At 37.0% G+C, this 18529-nt stretch overlaps 1 protein-coding gene across 4 annotated transcripts in view; it reads left to right on the top strand.

The window, feature by feature from the left end:
* Positions 1–18529, top strand: part of LOC126356322 (serine/threonine-protein kinase 10) — a 171633-nt gene that overhangs the window by 131054 nt on the left and 22050 nt on the right. For all 4 annotated transcript variants that reach the window (XM_050007313.1, XM_050007296.1, XM_050007305.1 and 1 more), the window contains 6 exons: positions 1744–1899; positions 2212–2355; positions 4228–4347; positions 8883–8996; positions 13706–13921; positions 17018–17153. In XM_050007313.1, the coding sequence (XP_049863270.1) occupies positions 1744–1899; positions 2212–2355; positions 4228–4347; positions 8883–8996; positions 13706–13921; positions 17018–17153 (886 nt within the window). The remainder of the gene's footprint in view (positions 1–1743; positions 1900–2211; positions 2356–4227; positions 4348–8882; positions 8997–13705; positions 13922–17017; positions 17154–18529) is intronic.

Here is an 18529-nt window from a genome sequence, read left to right as displayed (position 1 = left end):
AAATTATTATTATTATTATTATTATTATTATTATTATTATTATTTATGGCTCAGTAGCCTGGTGCAAGCAATTCAAATGGACATCACTTTGGCAACCTGCATGGCCTTGGTAATCATATTTGGGAAAGGACACCGACAGTTTAATGTGGAATCTGAACCACATTTTTTCTTGGTGGATCTTCACATAATTGAAAGGTGAAGATGTGTTTAAAGGCAGACTGAAATATTCTGTGGTCGAACCAGGATTCGATCCCATTACCTTTCAGTTTCCAGACATGCACTTTACCACTAGATCCCCAAGCCTGACAGCCATTAAATGTTTGATTATAACTACCACATGTTTTTTATTATAACTGTTAGGTAAGTAGCTGGTTTGATTTTTAGATCCAACAGAAAAGTAAAACCTGGGGCAGTGAATAACACAGTGCTGCAGTCTGATAGTACCAACTCTAATAGTGGAGTGGCGCAATGAAGCAGACAGTGAAATTAAATATTTTGGAAGCACAGAAAATTAATTCTGGAAACTGATGCTTCTATATTGTGTTCATGTCCTTTGTGCCCCATTTTTGTTGCTGTTATCTGATGTTTGAATTGATATGAAGATTTATTTCCAAATCCCATTACTTACAACTTTCATGATACCTTCTGCATCATTGATCCAAAAGACAACCTGAGAGATTAGAACATCTCTACTACATAAATGTAGTAGTTGAGCTGTCTGCCATCTGCTCCCGATAATCAACCAAAGAAACAAAAATCAGCAGTGGCTCATTCATGTAATCACCTTATTAGATGGGTAAAGATGAGCTACCAGCATATTCCAGCTGTAAGATGATCATCAGAGATTAAGCAGTAATGGAGAAACTGAAATGATTGAGTACTGGAAAGACTATGTACTTACATTTTACATGAAACATACTTTAAACATTAAGACATCCCTGTGACCAGCAGCTATAGAAATTATGATTTCAGTGAGCAGCTCAAGGCCCGTATTACAGTGTGAAATAGCTTTGTCAAAGATGTTTGATGAAAGATGTTATATAAAGTCTCTGACAGTGTGCTGCATTGGTTGTATGACATCTTTTATGAAAGTTGGAGTGTGGTGGTAGCTTTCATAAGACTTATCAAATATCTTTGACAGTAAAATACAGGCCCAAGTGGCTGAAGAAGGGAAAGAGCTCACACTTAAAATTCTTGATTCCTCATAACGCTCTCAGGTCTTCTGATACGCCTCCATCAGAACAATCCATCCTCCCTTTTTATTTGACGGCAGTGTTCTACATCCAAAACAAAACTACCACAATCTATGCTCAGTAGGGTTTACTTTATGTGATACTTCTGGCTTTTCTGGGAGTTATTTAGGATATATGTACGTCAGGTTTGATGTCAGGTGAGATTGTGTGTGCACCATGATATTTCATTGAGGCAGCTGCCAAGTATCTTTAGGTCAATGATGTCAGTTCCTAGACACTAGCAGCATGTCAGGCAGTTGCTTTAATAAAATATTGCAAGATTTACACAGTGTGTTCCAATGGCAGAGATGAGAACTGTATATTCATATTTGTTTAACAAGTAACTGGCACCTTTTGAACACAAGACCTGAAAAATGCCTCACATATAAAAGTTGTGAAGATGGAAAACCTCTAAAATAATTGTAGCTGTACATACTGTTGATAGAAAGAGGTGACAGATTTGACAGCAGTGGCTGTAGAATCACTCTGTAACTTATACATTCCGTTACAGGATAAACGCTTTGAACAAGAACGGCTGACACTTGTTCGGAACTATGAAGCTGACTATGAAGCATTGGTGAGAGCACAGAAACAGCAAGTAGAAAGAGCAGAAGCACAGCAGGAGGCAGATCTTCGAATTGCTTCAAAGAAGATTCGTGCTGAGCAGGTTAATAGCTGTAATTTTAATTACTCATATTCTTCTACCACTTTGAGGGAAAGTTGTTGTAAGATACTAACAAGAGGATCTAATAGAAGTATGTGTATTATTTCCAAATTGTTTATCTTCTTCCATTTGTCTTTAGAATGATCATACAAAACTTAATTTGCAAGCTTTTGTTTATTGTTAGAAGAAAAACCTGGAACTTTTCAAGAGTAACTTTACATACTACTCCTTTTTGTCTCTTTCCATGTTATTCTTTTTTTTTTAAATCAGTATGTGAAATGGAGGAACATGATTATTTAAAAATGTTGCTTTCAGGAAAGGGATCTGAAACAGTTTAGAGAGGGACTGAAACAAGAGCTGAGACTGTTGAAACAAGAAGTAGACTTGATGCCTAAGGAACAACGTAAGAATGCATTCCGTGTTAAAAAAGAACGCCTTGAAGCAGAACAGGAAGAAAAGGTTAGCAATACATTGCATTTAGTATACTACCTTTTTTTTACTGTTAATCCTTTCCACATTCCCTCATAACATATTTATCTGTCATAACTATACTTTTGAATACTTTAAAGTATTTAAATGTCTAGTTACTGATTTTTCACCAGACGTTTCATCTGATAATAATACACACATGTAGTGTGGGTAATTTACCTCTATATATCAAGTTCTCTGCTACAAAGAGAAATAAAATTTCAAACACTTTATTGTAATGCCCACTTTTATACACTTATTGTGTTGTCCTCAAAATGATTAATATAGTCTTTCATTCATAGTCTTATCCAAAATTTTTGAGAAAGTAATGTATTCAAGAGTAGCTTCACATATCTGTAAAAATGAAGTAGTAACAAAATGTCAGTTTGGTTTCCAGAAAGGTTTTTCAACAGAAAATGCCATATATGCTTTCACCAATCAAATTTTGAATGATCTGAATAACCGAACACCACCCATTGGGATTTTTTGTGATCTCTCAAAGGCTTTTGATTGTGTAAATCATGAAATTCTGCTAGACAAGCTCAAGTATTGTGGCATGAGTGGGACAGTGCACGAATGGTTTAATTCGTACCTAACTGGAAGAGTGCAGAAAGTTGAAATAAGCAGTTCTCATAATATGCAAAGATCAGCGCATTCCTCAAACTGGGGAACTATCAAGAATAGGGTTCCACAAGGGTTGGTCTTGGGTCCTCTGTTGTTCTTAATATATATTAATGACTTGCCATTCTATATTCATGAAGAGGCAAAGTTAGTTCTCTTTGCTGATGATACAAGTATAGTAATCACATCTGACAAACAAGAATTAACTGATGAAATTTTCAATAATGTATTTCAGAAAATTACTAAGTGGTTCCTTGTAAACGGACCCTCACTGAATTTTGATAAGACACAGTACATACAGTTCCGTTTAGTAAATAGTATGACACCATTAATAAATATAGACCTTAATCAGAAGCATATAGCAAAGGTAGAATATTCAAAAATTTTAGGTGTGTCTATTGATGAGAGATTAAATTGGAAGAAACACATTGATGATCTGCTGAAACGTTTGAGTTCAGCTACTTATGCAATAAGGGTCATTGCAAATTTTGGTGATAAACATCTTACTAAATTAGCTTACTACGCCTATTTTCACTCATTGCTTGCATATGGCATCATATTTTGGGGTAATTCATCACTGAGGAATAAAGTATTTATTGCACAAAAGCGTGTAATCAGAATAATAACTGGAGTCCACCCAAGATTATCCTGCAGACATTTATTTATGGATCTAGGGATATTCACAGTACTTCTCAGTATATATACACTCTTATGAAATTGGTTAACAACAACCAAACCCAATTCAAAAGTAATAGCAGTGTACATAACTACAATACTAGGAGAAAGAATAATCTTAACTAGTCAAGATTAAATCTAACTTCGGCACAGAAATGGGTGAATTATACTGCCACTAAAGTCTTTGGTCACTTACCAAATAGTATCAAAAGTCTGACAGATAACTAACAAGTATTTGAGAAGAAATTAAAAGAATTTCTGAATGACAACTCTTTCTACTCCATAGAGGAATTTTTGGATATAAATTAAGAAAAAAAGAAAAAACAAACAAACAAATTATTAAAAAATTTAAAAAAAAGTTATTATATTAACTTAATTATGTTGTTAAATTAACTAAATTATGTCATGTATTGGAAAATTTGACTTGTTCCACATCATTACGAAATATCGTATTAATGATCCATGGAACTAGTATTAATCTAATCTAATCTAATTCATTACAATTATGTATATTTTTATCTAGATTTTATATCAGGTTTGTTTATGAAAGCAATTTCTGTGCCACAGGAGAAATTGTTCCTTGAAAAACTGAATGAAAATCATGAGTCATCATTGAGAAGACTGAGTGAAACCCATAGGGAAAAGATAGCATTAATGGAAAGACAGTTCCTGCAGCAGAAGCAACAGGTAATTATAGTTTTAGTTGAATGCTGTGCCTAAAAGTAAATACTTACATTCTGCAAACAATGTGGTACAGTGTTCACAATCTTTTCTATCCCCATATATATTGACCAAATAGTTAAGTGTAGCTATGTGATATCCAAGTTTCTCGTGGCATATGCAGTATTCAAATAATATACTGGAATGCAGTTTGGTGACATTGTCGATAACTGTCAATATTTCGACATTAGGACACCCTGCCATTTTCAAGGGCCATTGGCTTCAAGTAGGTGCTGTTCAAGGGAGTTTATAGATCTATCTCTCTCTCTCTCTCTCACTCTCACTCTCACTCTATCTCTCTCTCTCTCTCACACACACACACACACACACACACACACACACACACACACACACACACCACTATAAACACTAGCACCATCACAAACTAAAGATAACCGACGTCACAGTGAAATAAATAATCAGCAGGTGATGTGGCATAAAATCTGGCCCTCTGTTTATTTGACAAAGAATAGAACAGGATTCCATACATAATTTAAACAGAAACTACTATCTCTGTGTATAAGTTTTAATTTAAACAGGTTCCTTGGTAATAATATCCCAATAACTGGAAGTCCATAATCTTCGTGTTGTTATATTCCATAGGATGACCAGTGCCAAGACAATGTTCTGCAGTGGTGAATTTGCTTGGCTGTTGCAAATGTGTGTGTACCACTTACACCCAGTACACCAATCCTCCACAGTCCTGATAGTCTGATAAATGTATAATGTACCAGAAGAGCAAGGAATACGGTAGGTACTTGCCTTACACAAGCCAAGATTAGCCTTTGCAGAACCTAAAAGAACTCTAACCTTAGACAGTGATTGAAAAAAACACACTTCACATCATATTTCCACAAAATACAACCAATCCTGTCCAAAATGCTCCCCTTTGTAAGGCCAAAAGTCCATAGACTTCGGTGCCACCTTGATATTGTCTGCACTCAATCTGTGTGATATTGTCCGCACTCAACCTGTGTGCATTTGGTTGATAGCACAATGCACATCTGATATCTCTTTCACTATAACCCTTCTGACAAAAGGTGACTTCAAGATAACTCAGCTGACAAACTCTCAGGGTCAGAGAAGACATGGACCATGTGAACCAAGGTATGAAGTACATCTTAATGTTGATCCAGATGGTAACAACTAACAGCCTGCAGCTATAAGTCACTGGGAGTAGGTTTCAGGTATAAGGTTCATAAAAACAGCATACTCCAGTGTACCATCCACCTTCCTCCTGACCAACACATCAAGGAGGGTAATACAGCCATCCTTCTTCACTTCCATTGTCAAATATATATTTGGGTGGATTGAATTCAAGTGTTCTAAAAGTCTTTCAAATTCTCACTGCTTTGAGGCCAAACAAAAAACATATCATCTAAACATCTGAAAGATACACAGGTTTCAAAGCCACAGACTCCGAGGCACATTCCTCGAAATTGTCCAAGGCACATTCCTCGAAATTGTCCAAGGCACATTCCTCGAAATTGTCCATAAATAGATAATAGTAGTTGACAGTGAGCATCCCATCGCAATTCCATTTGTCTGCTCATAGTACTGGACATTGAATAAACAACGGCCAGCACTCTGAGCAGTCAGATGGAGTTGTGATGGGAAGCCTGTTGTCACCTATGATTGCCAATTTGTTTATGGGAGATTTTGAGGAAGCACCTTAGAGTTGGCTGCGTTGAAACCTGCATGGTGGCTTTTGTTTATTTTTGCAAGAATTTGAAAGACTCTTTAGAACACCTAAATTCAATCCACCTGAATATTTGTTTCACAAAGGAGGTGGAAAAGGATGTCTGTATTCCATTCCCTGGTGTGATGGTCAGGAGGAAGGTGAGGCAGATGGTACATAAGGACATGCCGTTCATAGGAAGCCTACTCCCAGTGACTTGTACATAGAGGCTGATAGTTGTCATCATCTGACTCAAAGTGAAAAGGTACTTTGTACCTTCATTCACAGGGCACACGTCATCTCGGACCCTGGAGTTCATCAGCTGAGCCAGCCCATCTTGAAGTCATCTTTTGTCAGAATGATTATAGTGAAAGACAGATCAGGTGCATGTTGCACTAACAACCAACTGTGCACCGGGTGAGTGACGATAATACCGAGGTGGCACCAAATTCTCTGGCCTTTATGCCATATGCAGGGAGCATTTTCAACAGGGTTGGTCATATTTTGCAAAAATATTGTGTGAAGTGTGTTTCTCAATCACCATAGGGTCCTTTTAGGTTCAGTAATGGATGATCTTGGTTTGCTTAAGGCTGGAGTCTATTGTATTCCTTGCACTTGTGGCATGTCAGACTATCAGGACTGTGGAAGACTGGTGTACTGAGCATAAGCAGAACACGTACTTACAACAGACAAGCAAATCCACCATTGCACAACATTGTCTCAACACTGGTCATCCTACGGAGATTCTGGCATGCACTAGTGGTTATTGTGATAGTGTTATTAAGGTCACTGTTGAAATTAAATTAGCAAGTATCCTTATACGTAGTAATGGCGGTTTTTGTTTCAATACTGCAAGGAATCCTGCTCTCTCCCTTGTCAAAAAGCAGAGGGCCAGATTTTCATTAATTGTTAATTTCACTATCAAGAACTTATGACATCAATCATCTTTGGTTTGTTAGGAACAGGCGTGTGTGTGTGTGTGTGTGTGTGTGTGTGTGTGTGTGTGTGTGTGTGTGTGTGTCAGTCATTGAAGAACAGTTCGTGAGTGAGCACCCACTAATATGCATAATTTTTAAAATATTAATTCCGCAGTAAAAAATGTGAAAGTTATTATCTGGTTTGGTCACAATCCATATTTCAAGCCAAATTAAGTGGACCATTTTAACCAGTAATGGGGAATAATTGGGGATAGAGGTGAGATACAGCAAAATGTTTTATCTTGAATGAGGCAAAGTGGGTCACCCATTGCCATTGCCATGACCTTGAACGTGACTCTCATGGTGATTTGGAGATCAATATGATTTTAAAAAATAGGAATCCCAATATTTGATTTAAAGTTTGAAAAAAAAAGTAGCAAATTTTATTGTAAAATGATACATTATTTAAAGTCATGGCAAGGTTCAATGAAGGTCAAATAAGCAAATATGTTTTTAGTTCTAGTATGGATTAACTCAGAATAGAGGAGGAATACCATAAAATGCAATGTTAGATACAAATTGCAAGGGATATTTCAAGAAATGAGTGGTGTGGGGACTCGTTGTGTGACTCGTAAATCAATGATCTACATTTTTATTACGTTGTTTTTCTTGCAAATGACAAAATAATGTTTACACATTGCAATGTGATTATTTTTACTAATAAGTACATTAACTGAAACTTAAAATTAAATCTATCTTCGCTCCTTTAAAAACCAAGTCGCAAATAGAGGTTCTCGTGAAACAAGACTCAGCCTTCGAATGACCCTCTGTAATTAACTTTAAGATTATGGTAATTGGCAGTCAAAAGTGACTCGTGTTGCCCCTTCCAATTTGTATCTAACATTGTATTTTCTGTATGCCTCCTGTATTCTGAGTTAATCCCTAGTAGTACTGAAAACAGATTTGCTTATTTGAGCTCTGTTGGGGCTTGCCATGTATAATGTATCATTCTGCAGGTAAAATTTGCCATGCTTTCCAAATCATAAATCAAGTATTAGGATTTACATTTTTAAAAATCACTTTAACATCCAAATTATCATGAGAGTCATGTTCAAGGTCACGGCCATCTATAGCAATGCATGACTTTCTTTGCACATACAACTTTCACCTAAAACATTTTACTATGTTCATATCTATCCTGAATTACTCTCCATTATGCATTAAAATGGTCCACCCTGTATATGAAAAAATACAGGAAGTATGAGAGGTGTTAGATCTAGCAGACTCATGCTGGTGCCTGCCCTCGTTTGAACAATGAAGAATGGTGTCTTCTCCAAACACGTTTTGCGACTTAATTACCAGTATGCTTGCAAATGAGAGAAGAGTGGGTCAATCCCTGTTAGTTAATGCAATACAAGATGGACATCTGAGAAAAGTAAACTATAATTTCGTGTCCTTAGTGTTAAAATGTGTTTGGCTGCATAAATATTTCACACACTCTGACAGTCTTCACATTCTAATTAACAAAATGACAGCATTCAAATGCATGTGACTGGCTAAAGGTATTTGGAATGTTAGATCTGAACTAAAAGTTGCTGTGTGGCTAGGAGAGACAAATGTTACTCTGCAAATCACAACAGTCAAGTTAACACACAATTGTTCACTTGCATCCTATTAACATTGAAAATATGAAATTCCCAGTATAACTGTTTCCAGGTTGTGATAACGTGACAGAGGTAAAGAAAGAAAAATGGGGTGAAAATGGTGACTATTATTAAATTTGCTCCCTATCTTCTTTCTTCTGTATTCAGCATCAAGTTTTATAATCCTAGGTTATGTATTAATTCACAGTATATTTAAAATGGCTTGTGTATCTCATGCTGTAAGTGTGTGAAAATTCTTTCCAGTTAATGCGTGCTCGTGAATCAGCACTTTGGGACATGGAAGAGCGACAAATACTTGAGAAACAGCAGCTTGCCAAACGACAACTTAAGGATGTTTTCTTCTTACAGAGGCATCAGGTATGACCACACATATATCAAGAGTTTAAAAAATATGGTGTATCAAAAAGAATCATCTGATTTAATAAAATCATAACTAATATGTTATTTGAAATATGTGCATGAACAACATACTGTTTGAAGGAGCAAACTCTCAAGTTTTACAGGGTCCCCGCTGTGCACCCTCTTCAGTTCTAGTAAAAATGGTGCTGGGACAACAGAAAGTGTTTTGTGTTCTATGTTTTATGCACTACTGGTCAGTAACAACTGTTCAGCTGGACTTTCATACTAGGTATTGTGTGGATCCTCATACAGTACAGAGCATTAGATGATGGCATGAACAATTCCGGGAAACAGGTTGTTTGTGTAAAGGCAAATCACTGGGCCGTCCTTGAGTATCTGACACAAGCATCAAACGTATCCACCACAGTTTCACAAGGAGTCTGCAGAAATCCATTTGCCTTGCAGCTCAATATGCCCCCGATGTCTGTCAGGTGTGTGTTGCATCGACGTTTACACATGAAACCATACAAAATTCAGCTACTGCAAGCTCTCCATGAATGTGACAAACATGATGTGGAGTTCTGTAATTCCAGTTTTGGCAAGATGGAGGATGACAGTTTTCTTCCACACTTAGTATTTAGTGGCGAGGCAAAATCCCATTTAAATGGAAAGGTAAACTGTCATAATATGAGAATATGGGTACGGAGCAACCACATGAAGTTGTACAACATGAGAGGGACTCTCCAAAATTTAATGTGTTATGTGCAGTTTCATGGGGAAAGGTGTATAGTCCCTTTTTCTTTACTGAGAATAATGTTACAGGAAGCACCTATCTCGATTCGCTAGAGAGTTTTCTTTTCCCACAGTTCGAGACTGATTCGAACTACTTCATTTACTAACAAAATAGGGCACTGCCACAGTGGCATCTGGAAGTGCGGGAATTTTTATATCGAAGGATTACTGGACAATGGATCAGTTGCAAAGCGGACCAAATGATTCAGCCTTACATTACTGGCCTCCAAGGTATCCGGACATGATTGTATGTGATTATTTCTTGTGGAAGTGTATAGAAGACTGCGTTTATGTGACTCCATTACCAGCAACAATGAATGAACTGAGACATAGCGTAATAGCTTTGGTGAAAGCTGTTACTCATGCTTAGCTCACTGGACTGTGTTACTCAAGACAAGCTCACTGGATTGTGGGAACAATTTGAATACTGCATTGACATATGCTGTACATCTCAAGGGCGGTCATTTTAAACACCTGTGGAAAGCTATGAAAAAACTTTTTTGAGATTCTCCATTCATCAAAAACCAAAATTAATTGTATATGTTTATTAGTTACAGAAATATATACGCCAAATCAGCTGTTTCTTTTTGATACACTACGTATCTGCCACTTTAGCTAAGGACCAAATTGTGCACTCTCTGTACAAATGTTTGCTTCATGCTTTTGTCTTGTATTAGTGACAAGAAGGGCTTCTGTCATCCTAAATTTCATGTTATAAAATTGATAGAACGGAACAATTTTGGAAGTCACCACATCCACATCAAAATAACGTGTTCCAAACACAAAATGTTTATACATTTCTCCTTCTCAACTTTATGCTGTTTCATAATGCCCAGAAAATCCATTTACATGGGTTGTAGTAGTTTTCTTTCAGTTAGCAAATTAGTAGGAATTAATACAGAATCAATACTTTTTGTATCAATTATTAGTATCTCAACTCGTACAGCTGCAGATCATCAACAGTACCTGCTCTTTTAGTCATACTTGTAAATAGTATCGCAAGTGTTTGGTGTTCTCCTCAATTCGTTTCTCTCCCGTGTTAATCTCTCCATTCTTCCCATTACTAAAATCTCTTCAAAACTGCTTTAGGATTGACACTTTGGCAGGAGCCACTTGGTGGTGCAAAACAGACTTGCCATGTCCTGCACAGAACACAGACATGATAGCACATTTCATTTTTACTCACTCAAACTTGGAAACTGTTGGATGTATAAAGATGGAACTAGCATCAGTGTCTCCTGGAAGGGCTGCTCTATGTTTTCATGGTATTTTTATTTATAATAACAAATGAAAAGTGTATAAAAATGTATTTCTTGACAGTCATTGAATTTTCGACATGGAGAATCTTTTTTTGGTATCTAATTTGTGTGTTCTCATAATATGAACCAAATCATTGGAACACCTAATATTGTGTCACATTATTACAAAAAAAAGAAAATAGTAGTAGTCTTCTGCATTATATACCCATATCATTGACATGAATTCGTAGAAGGTTTTTGGAAAATATTCTGTGTTCCATCCTTATGAAATACCTTGAAGAAACAATATGCTCACACAAACCAGTGTGGGTTCAGAAAATATTCTTGTGAAACACAATTGGCTCTTTATTCGCACAAATAAATGAGTACTGCTGAGAGGGATTTTCAAGTTGATTCCATATTCCTATATTTCCAAAAGGCTTTTGGTACCATCCCCCACAAGCAGCTCCTACTCAAATTGCATCCATATGAATTATCATTTCAGTTGTGTGACTGGATACATGATTTCCTGCCAGAAAAGACACATTAATTGAAGGGAAGTCATCTGGTGAAACTGCAGTGACAACTGTGGTTCTCCTTGGAAGTTTATAGACCCTCTGCGGAACTTACTGTAATTCAACAATTTATGAGACAATTGGAGCAGTCCTCTTAAGCCTAGTTTACACTAGACCAACTGGAATCAAGCACAAGAGAACGAGCGTTTGCAGAGAGTTTGTCAGTGTTCACTACCTTCCACTTGCATCTGTGAACAAACATCTACACTAGAAGCAATGAAAGAGAATGAACACAGCCTATGAAAGCTGTATTATTGTTTTTTGACTCGCAGGAAATAACAATATATAGTTAGGGCCAAAGTGCAATTTTAGTATTCAGAGAGGATTTTTCTTCATACAAGCACACTGTTTCTGATGAAGTAAGCAAAATCGCATAGGGAAAGAAGTGGGTAGATGTCTGAATTTTGTACATAAGTGTGAAAAGCTTGGAGGTAGTACAAATGAAATTCAGCTGCAGCTCCACTTTTCCTTAGTATTATCACCAAATGGTCCACATACACTACTGGCCATTAAAATTGCTACACCAAGAACATGATGTGTTACAGATGCGAAATTTAACCAATAGGAAGGTGATGCTGTGATGTGCAAATGATTAGTTTTTCAGAGCATTCACACAAGGTTGGCGCCGGTGGCGACACTTACAACGTGCTGACATGAGGAAGGTTTCCAACCGATTTCTCGTACACAAACAGCAGTTGATCAGTGTTGCCTGGTGAAACGTTGTTGTGATGCCCTCATGTAAGGAGGAGAAATGCATACCATCACGTTTCCGTCTTTGATAAAGGTCAGATTGTAGCCTGTCGCAATTGCGGTTTATCGTATCGCAACATTGCTTCTCGCGTTGGTTGAGATCCAATGACTGTTAGCAGAATATGGAATCGGTGGGTTCAGGAGGATAATACGGAATGCCATGCTGGATCACAACGTCCTCGTATCACTAGCAGTCCAGATGACAGTCTTATTATCCGCATGGCTGTAACGGATTGTGCAGCCATGTCTCGATCCCTGAGTCAACAGATGGAGACATTTGTAAGACAACAACCATCAGCACGAACAGTTCGACGACATTTGCAGCAGCATGGACTATCAGCTCGGAGACCATGGGTGTGGTTACCCTTGACGCTGCATCACAGACAGGAGTGCCTGCGATGGTGTACTCAACAACAAACCTGGGTGCATGAATGGCAAAATGTCTTCTTCTTCTTCTTTTTTTTTTTTTTCAATCCAGGTTCTGTTTACAGCATCATGATGGTCGCATGCATGTTTGGCGAGGCATAGCGGTGAACGCACATTGGAAGCGTGTATTGGTTATCGCCATACTGGCGTATCACCCGGCGTGATGGCATGGGGTGCCATTGGTTACACGTCTCGGTCACCTCTTGTTTGCATTGATGGCACTTTTAACAGTGGACGTTACATTTCAGATGTGTTACAACCCATCTCTACCCTTCATTCAATCCCTGCGAAACCCTACATTCAGCAGGATAATGCACGACTGAATGTTGCATAACCTAAGGAAAGGCTACCCGCTGGTTATTAACAACTGGAGACATTTATATTAGTGATTGTTTTGTTTCGGATGATTTCTGATATCTGCAGTGACATGCAAGTATGGTGCAGTAAAGTAATGAAATGTGAAATAGATGTTTGACATGTTGCACCGGCTACTTGATAAACTCTGTTGTGTAGTTTGTGAGAGAGCAGATAACATGATCTCAGGCAAATCATCTCCATTTATAATCAAAAATCTCAAACAAAAACTGGGTTCACATGGGTGGAACCAAGTTTCAGATTGTTTGCAGATGGTGATGTCATTTACCACCTAATAGTTATGATAAGATCAAAACTAATTGCAGTTTTTTAAAAAACAAGATATCGGCATAGTGATTAGCTTTGTTGGCTGATGAGTTGTGGGTCAACAGATCAAACCCAGCAGCAAGCAATTACCTGTCACTTAGTGTTTATCATTTTTCATTTCTGAAAGATTCTTGAAATATGTTTGTAAGGCTTTGTATCTTGTGGAATATCCAATATCCAATGTTTATGTAAATACTAGCATTCTGTTTTTGGATTTGGTCTTTTGTGTGGTTACAATTTACAGTGTGCCAATTTTTTTCTGTAGATGCTGATTCGACATGAAAAAGAATTGGAACAAATAAAGCGTATGAATCAGAGGAAAGAAGAGGAACTGTTAAAACGTCAAGCCATTGAGAAACGTGCATTACCAAAACGCATTCGAGCAGAGATGAAAGCCAGGGAAATGATGTTCCGTGAGTCAATGCGCATTAGTATGACTATTCAGCCCAGCCCTGAAGATGAGAGAGAGAAGCTTAAGAAGGTAAGTGTGAGCATTCAGTGTTATACTTCAAAAGTTTATATAAATCAATGTTGTTAAATCTGGTTGTGAGGGTTACGTGTTTTATACAGATATTGTGACATTGGTATGCTTTATTTAAGAATTTGACTTGTGTTATGTTTCTAAATATGTTTGTTTGGTTGATTATTTTCCCATGTTGCATTTTTAATGTTGGTTAAACTATCAGTTGCTCAGTATTAGATAAAGTATTCATATTTAACACTGAAGGTAATGAAGCTATGCAAGTATGTAGAGAAATGTAATTTATTTTCATGTAAAAAAATCAGTAACTATAATTACAGTAAGGTTTCTCCCAAACCAGTTACATTAAGGTGGACTATATGGGAGAGAAATTAATTTAGGAATTCCATGGGAAATAGAAAGGTGAGTACCGAGAACAGTGAGTAATTGATTGCTGTTCCTCCAGCACTCAAAGATAATTTGACAGCCCCACTACAGAAACAGACTCCACAGAAAGAGTTAATTGTGCATTATAAGAATAATGAAAGTTTGAACAGATTTATCTTCTTGAAAGAAATGAGGTTCATGCATCATTATTAATTTCCATTTTATTTTTATTTTGTGTTCTAAGACATTTTGATTGTTTAGCCATTCTCAAGAAAACGTTTAACCCATTATCTCCATATGTTTTGGGTTACAGTTATTGGAATGATCTGTTTCCCATAAAGCTTGAGGCTGTAAGTGATTTTTTAATGTGAGATGTATGTCAGCTGTCATCATGTGTTTCTGAAGCTTGGGTATTATATTTAAGGTTTGTCCAATATCCAGCAGTATGCAGACTAATTCCGTTGTTCATGTATACTGTTTAAAAGTGTTTGCTTCACATTAATAGACCAGTGGTCTTGTTTCCTCTTAAGTGTCAACACAGGGGATCTTTTTGCCTATAGGAAAATAATATGGAAAATAAGATACAATTATTTCCACCAAAGTGATTTAAAAGTAATACAATAATCATTTTGTTCATTATACAAGGTTATTCAAAAATGGGCCCATTTTCAAAACTTCATATTTATTCAAGTACAAATCCAAAATGAACAAGCTTTGTACCAGTGAAAAGAGGAAGTTTCAAAGTTTTTTTTTTTCATACTGTGTGATATGAATTTAATAAATTAAATAATATGTAATTAACTAGTTAATTAGTTAACTTAATAATAAGAAATGTGATAAATGTTAAATGTGGCCACCATTGGCTGCACAGCAAACATTGATGCGGTAGCTAAACTTGTCCTGCTCATGCAAAAGCATATCTGCTGTTACTGAGTGCATGGCAGCAGTGATCTGGTAGCGCATATCATTCAGAGAGATTGGTAGAGGTGGGACTAAACAGCTTCCTTCACATAACCCCATAAGAAATAGTCGCAGGGTGTGAGATCAGGAGATCAAGGTGGCCAAAAGTGCAGAGCCAGGTCCTCAAGTCCCCTGCGACTGAGTGCTCAGGAAGGGAGTATTGAAAAAGCTTCTTACATCAAGGTGCCAGTGAGGCGGAGCTCCATCCTGTTGGAAAATGAACTCCTGGGAATCTTTCATAACTTGAGGGATCAGCCATTGTTCCATCATGTCCGGGTACATGATTCCCGTTACAGTTCTTTCCGCGAAGAAAACTGGTCTATAAACCTTTGTACAGTATACAGCACAGATTGATCTTTGGGGAGGCTCTTTCATGTTGCAATGGTGAATGTGGATTTTCCAAACCCCATATGCAAACATTGTGTCTGTAGACTTTTCCACTAAGGTGGAATGTCACTTCACCACTGAAAATTGCACGCTATAAAAATGCATCCCTTTCTGTGCAGCGACCATTGAATATAAAATTATAAAGAATGTAGCAACCAGTCGCGGAAACATAATTCATTTATCTAGTTGCAAATCGATTTCGACTGATATGTCGTCATTAGTGCATTTTTATAACCAATACAAGGCATAAGTAGGAGTACTGTCCTAGGCAGATTTCTATCAAGATAGAAATGTGCCAAGGACAGTACATGATGACATATCAGTCGAAACCGATTTGCAACAAGATAAATAAATTATGTTTTTGCGACTGGTTGCTACATTCTTTATAATTTTAACGTTTCTCTTTGTCATTGGGAGTGAGAGCCTGCACAAGTTGTAATCGGTAGGCCTTGTACAGCAAACGCCGTCTCAGAACTTTTCATATAGTTGGTTGGGGTGTTCAAAGTTCTCGAGTGGCTCTGTTGGTAGATTGACTGGGACTGCCCACAAAACTTTCTTGAATCCGTCAGACATCATGCTCTGACGCACACAGTTGGCCTGTGCTTTTTCCTTTGGACACACTCCGCAGTCTGTTTAAATTGCTTAAACCAACAGCTAATGCTTTTGCGAGTTGGCATTTGAGTACTGAATTTGGTACGAAATGCCCGCTGCACTGCAATTTGCAACTCACTTTTTGCAAACTCAAGAATGCAGAAAACCTTATGTTCCACAGTCGCCATCTCACTCACAGCTGACTGTGAAATGGAATGACAGTCCTATTGCCGCACGAACTCCACCAGCTGCTTCTGAAACCATCACCGCCTGCCCACCACCACCTGCCAAAAACTTTGAAACTTCTTTTTCTCATTGGTATTGAGCCTGTTCATTTTGGATTTGTGCTTGAATACATAGGAATTTCTGAAAATGGGTCCATCATTTAGAATAACCCTCTATGTTATGTTTCAAAAATTGTTTTCAATATGTTAAATGTGAATGTGAATATGCAAACTGTAATCTAATCTGCCCCTGTTCACAGTTCCAAATTGTGTGGGGTAAAAACTATTGTTTTGACCGGCCAGAACAGTGTTTGGCAAAAATCTATGTGTGGGCAGGATCAAGTTTATATTTATATATCACCCTATTAAATTCCAGCATTCATATAAAACATAAGTAAATGTTTGATTTAATCAGTGCCTCCACAATAAGAATAGAGAGTTAATCCACAAGCATAATCTACTAATGATGAGTATGAAAGCTCCAGTTGCAATTGATATTCCCCCCCCCTATTTTAAGTTAACTTCGATACAAACTATTTCTCGTACAATTATACTAATCTTTCTGCAGTTCCAAGAAGATGAAAAAAAAAGATATCGTGCTGAACAGCAGAGAGCTGAGATTAAACATCAGCGACAGTTGGAAGAGCTACGTGCTACATCTGAAGCAACAATTCGTGAGCTGGAACAACTGCAAAATGAAAAACGTTAGTATCTGTTTTGCATGATTTTTTGATGTAAAAATAATAGTTGATGCCTCTAGAAAACTATTTATTTTATGAAGTAACAAGAACAAAATGAAACTTTAGTAGTATTTTCACATAACAAAACAATAACATAATTCCAAGTAACGTCACCTATGTTTTTCGTTATGTTCTTTGTAAAATGTAAAAATGTGCATTGGATATACAGACCTGAAAAGTATTATAACAGTTAATATGAAGTATGGACCATTGTTTGGATGACTAATATGTTCAGAAACTATATTTTAGTAACAGTTTGGAAAAAGAACAGAATTGGGCAGAAAAGGCATTTAAAGCAGAAAAGCTTTTATATTAATGAGATTCTATATTGTGAAGTGTGCTTACAGTGCAATACTTTGAAGGACAAGACTAATTTTGATCAGCCTGCAGGATTTGTTTGGCTGAAAGGAGTAAACAGGCTAATAAATGTCCAGCACATTCAACGCTTGCCTCTTCACACCTGGTATATGGTTGTGAACAAGCATAATTTGAGTTAGTTTCAAATAACATTGGAAAACACGTGCATGTGGCAGGAAAAGATTCTAGCACTATTTAAAAGAGAAAAGTAAGTATAGTGGCATCTTGTTAGCACATTTTTGAAGGGACAAAGATTGAAAGCAGGAAAATGTATTACTAAAGTATATATACTTTGGTAACAATTTGATTTTTTTCATCATTGGAAATGCAGAATTAAGGGTACCATATTTGGCAGTTTGGGGTAATATGTTATCTCTGTACACCATACTTTCTCACATGCTGTCGCTATAAATTATAATTTGAAGTGCGCATTTCAAGAAAGCATTTGGAATATCACACCCAGAAACTCTCAGAATTGTGTGTTAGTATGCAAGAAGCAAATACTTCTTGAATACAGTGATACTGGCTAGTCCAATATGCCAGGCAAGTACATTTCTTCCATCAGCCAGAAGGAATGCAGCCTCTAGCATCCAAAATACAAACCGGATAGGTTTTTATATTCATTCATGAAACTCTACTCATTCAGCGCTTCTCTGTTAGTGAATAGGTAATTGAATAGGGTTGGGGTTGTCATTTCAGCAAGCTAACTGGTTTATCATACGTCTTAGCTGAACTACACTATAATACAATAAGATATAGTAGGTAGTCATGTCTCCAGAGATTGAAGAAGCATAGAAATAGTTGGCTGTTTCATTTGGCTTAATTGTAATATTATATTGTCCATTTTCGTTCGTATGTTTATCATTTCTTCATCGACTTCAAAACTCAAAACATAATGCTTAACTGTGCCCAGTGCTTCAATAGCTTTTGATATTGTAGGAACTGGCAAAGGTTCTGGGTCATCCTCGTCTTCATTTTCTTCT

The sequence above is a fragment of the Schistocerca gregaria genome, chromosome 1 (assembly GCF_023897955.1).
Source record: "Schistocerca gregaria isolate iqSchGreg1 chromosome 1, iqSchGreg1.2, whole genome shotgun sequence".
Lineage (NCBI taxonomy): Eukaryota > Metazoa > Arthropoda > Insecta > Orthoptera > Acrididae > Schistocerca > Schistocerca gregaria.
The sequence above is the reverse complement of the archived record's forward strand: the minus strand, read 5'-3'. Positions and strand labels throughout refer to the sequence as shown.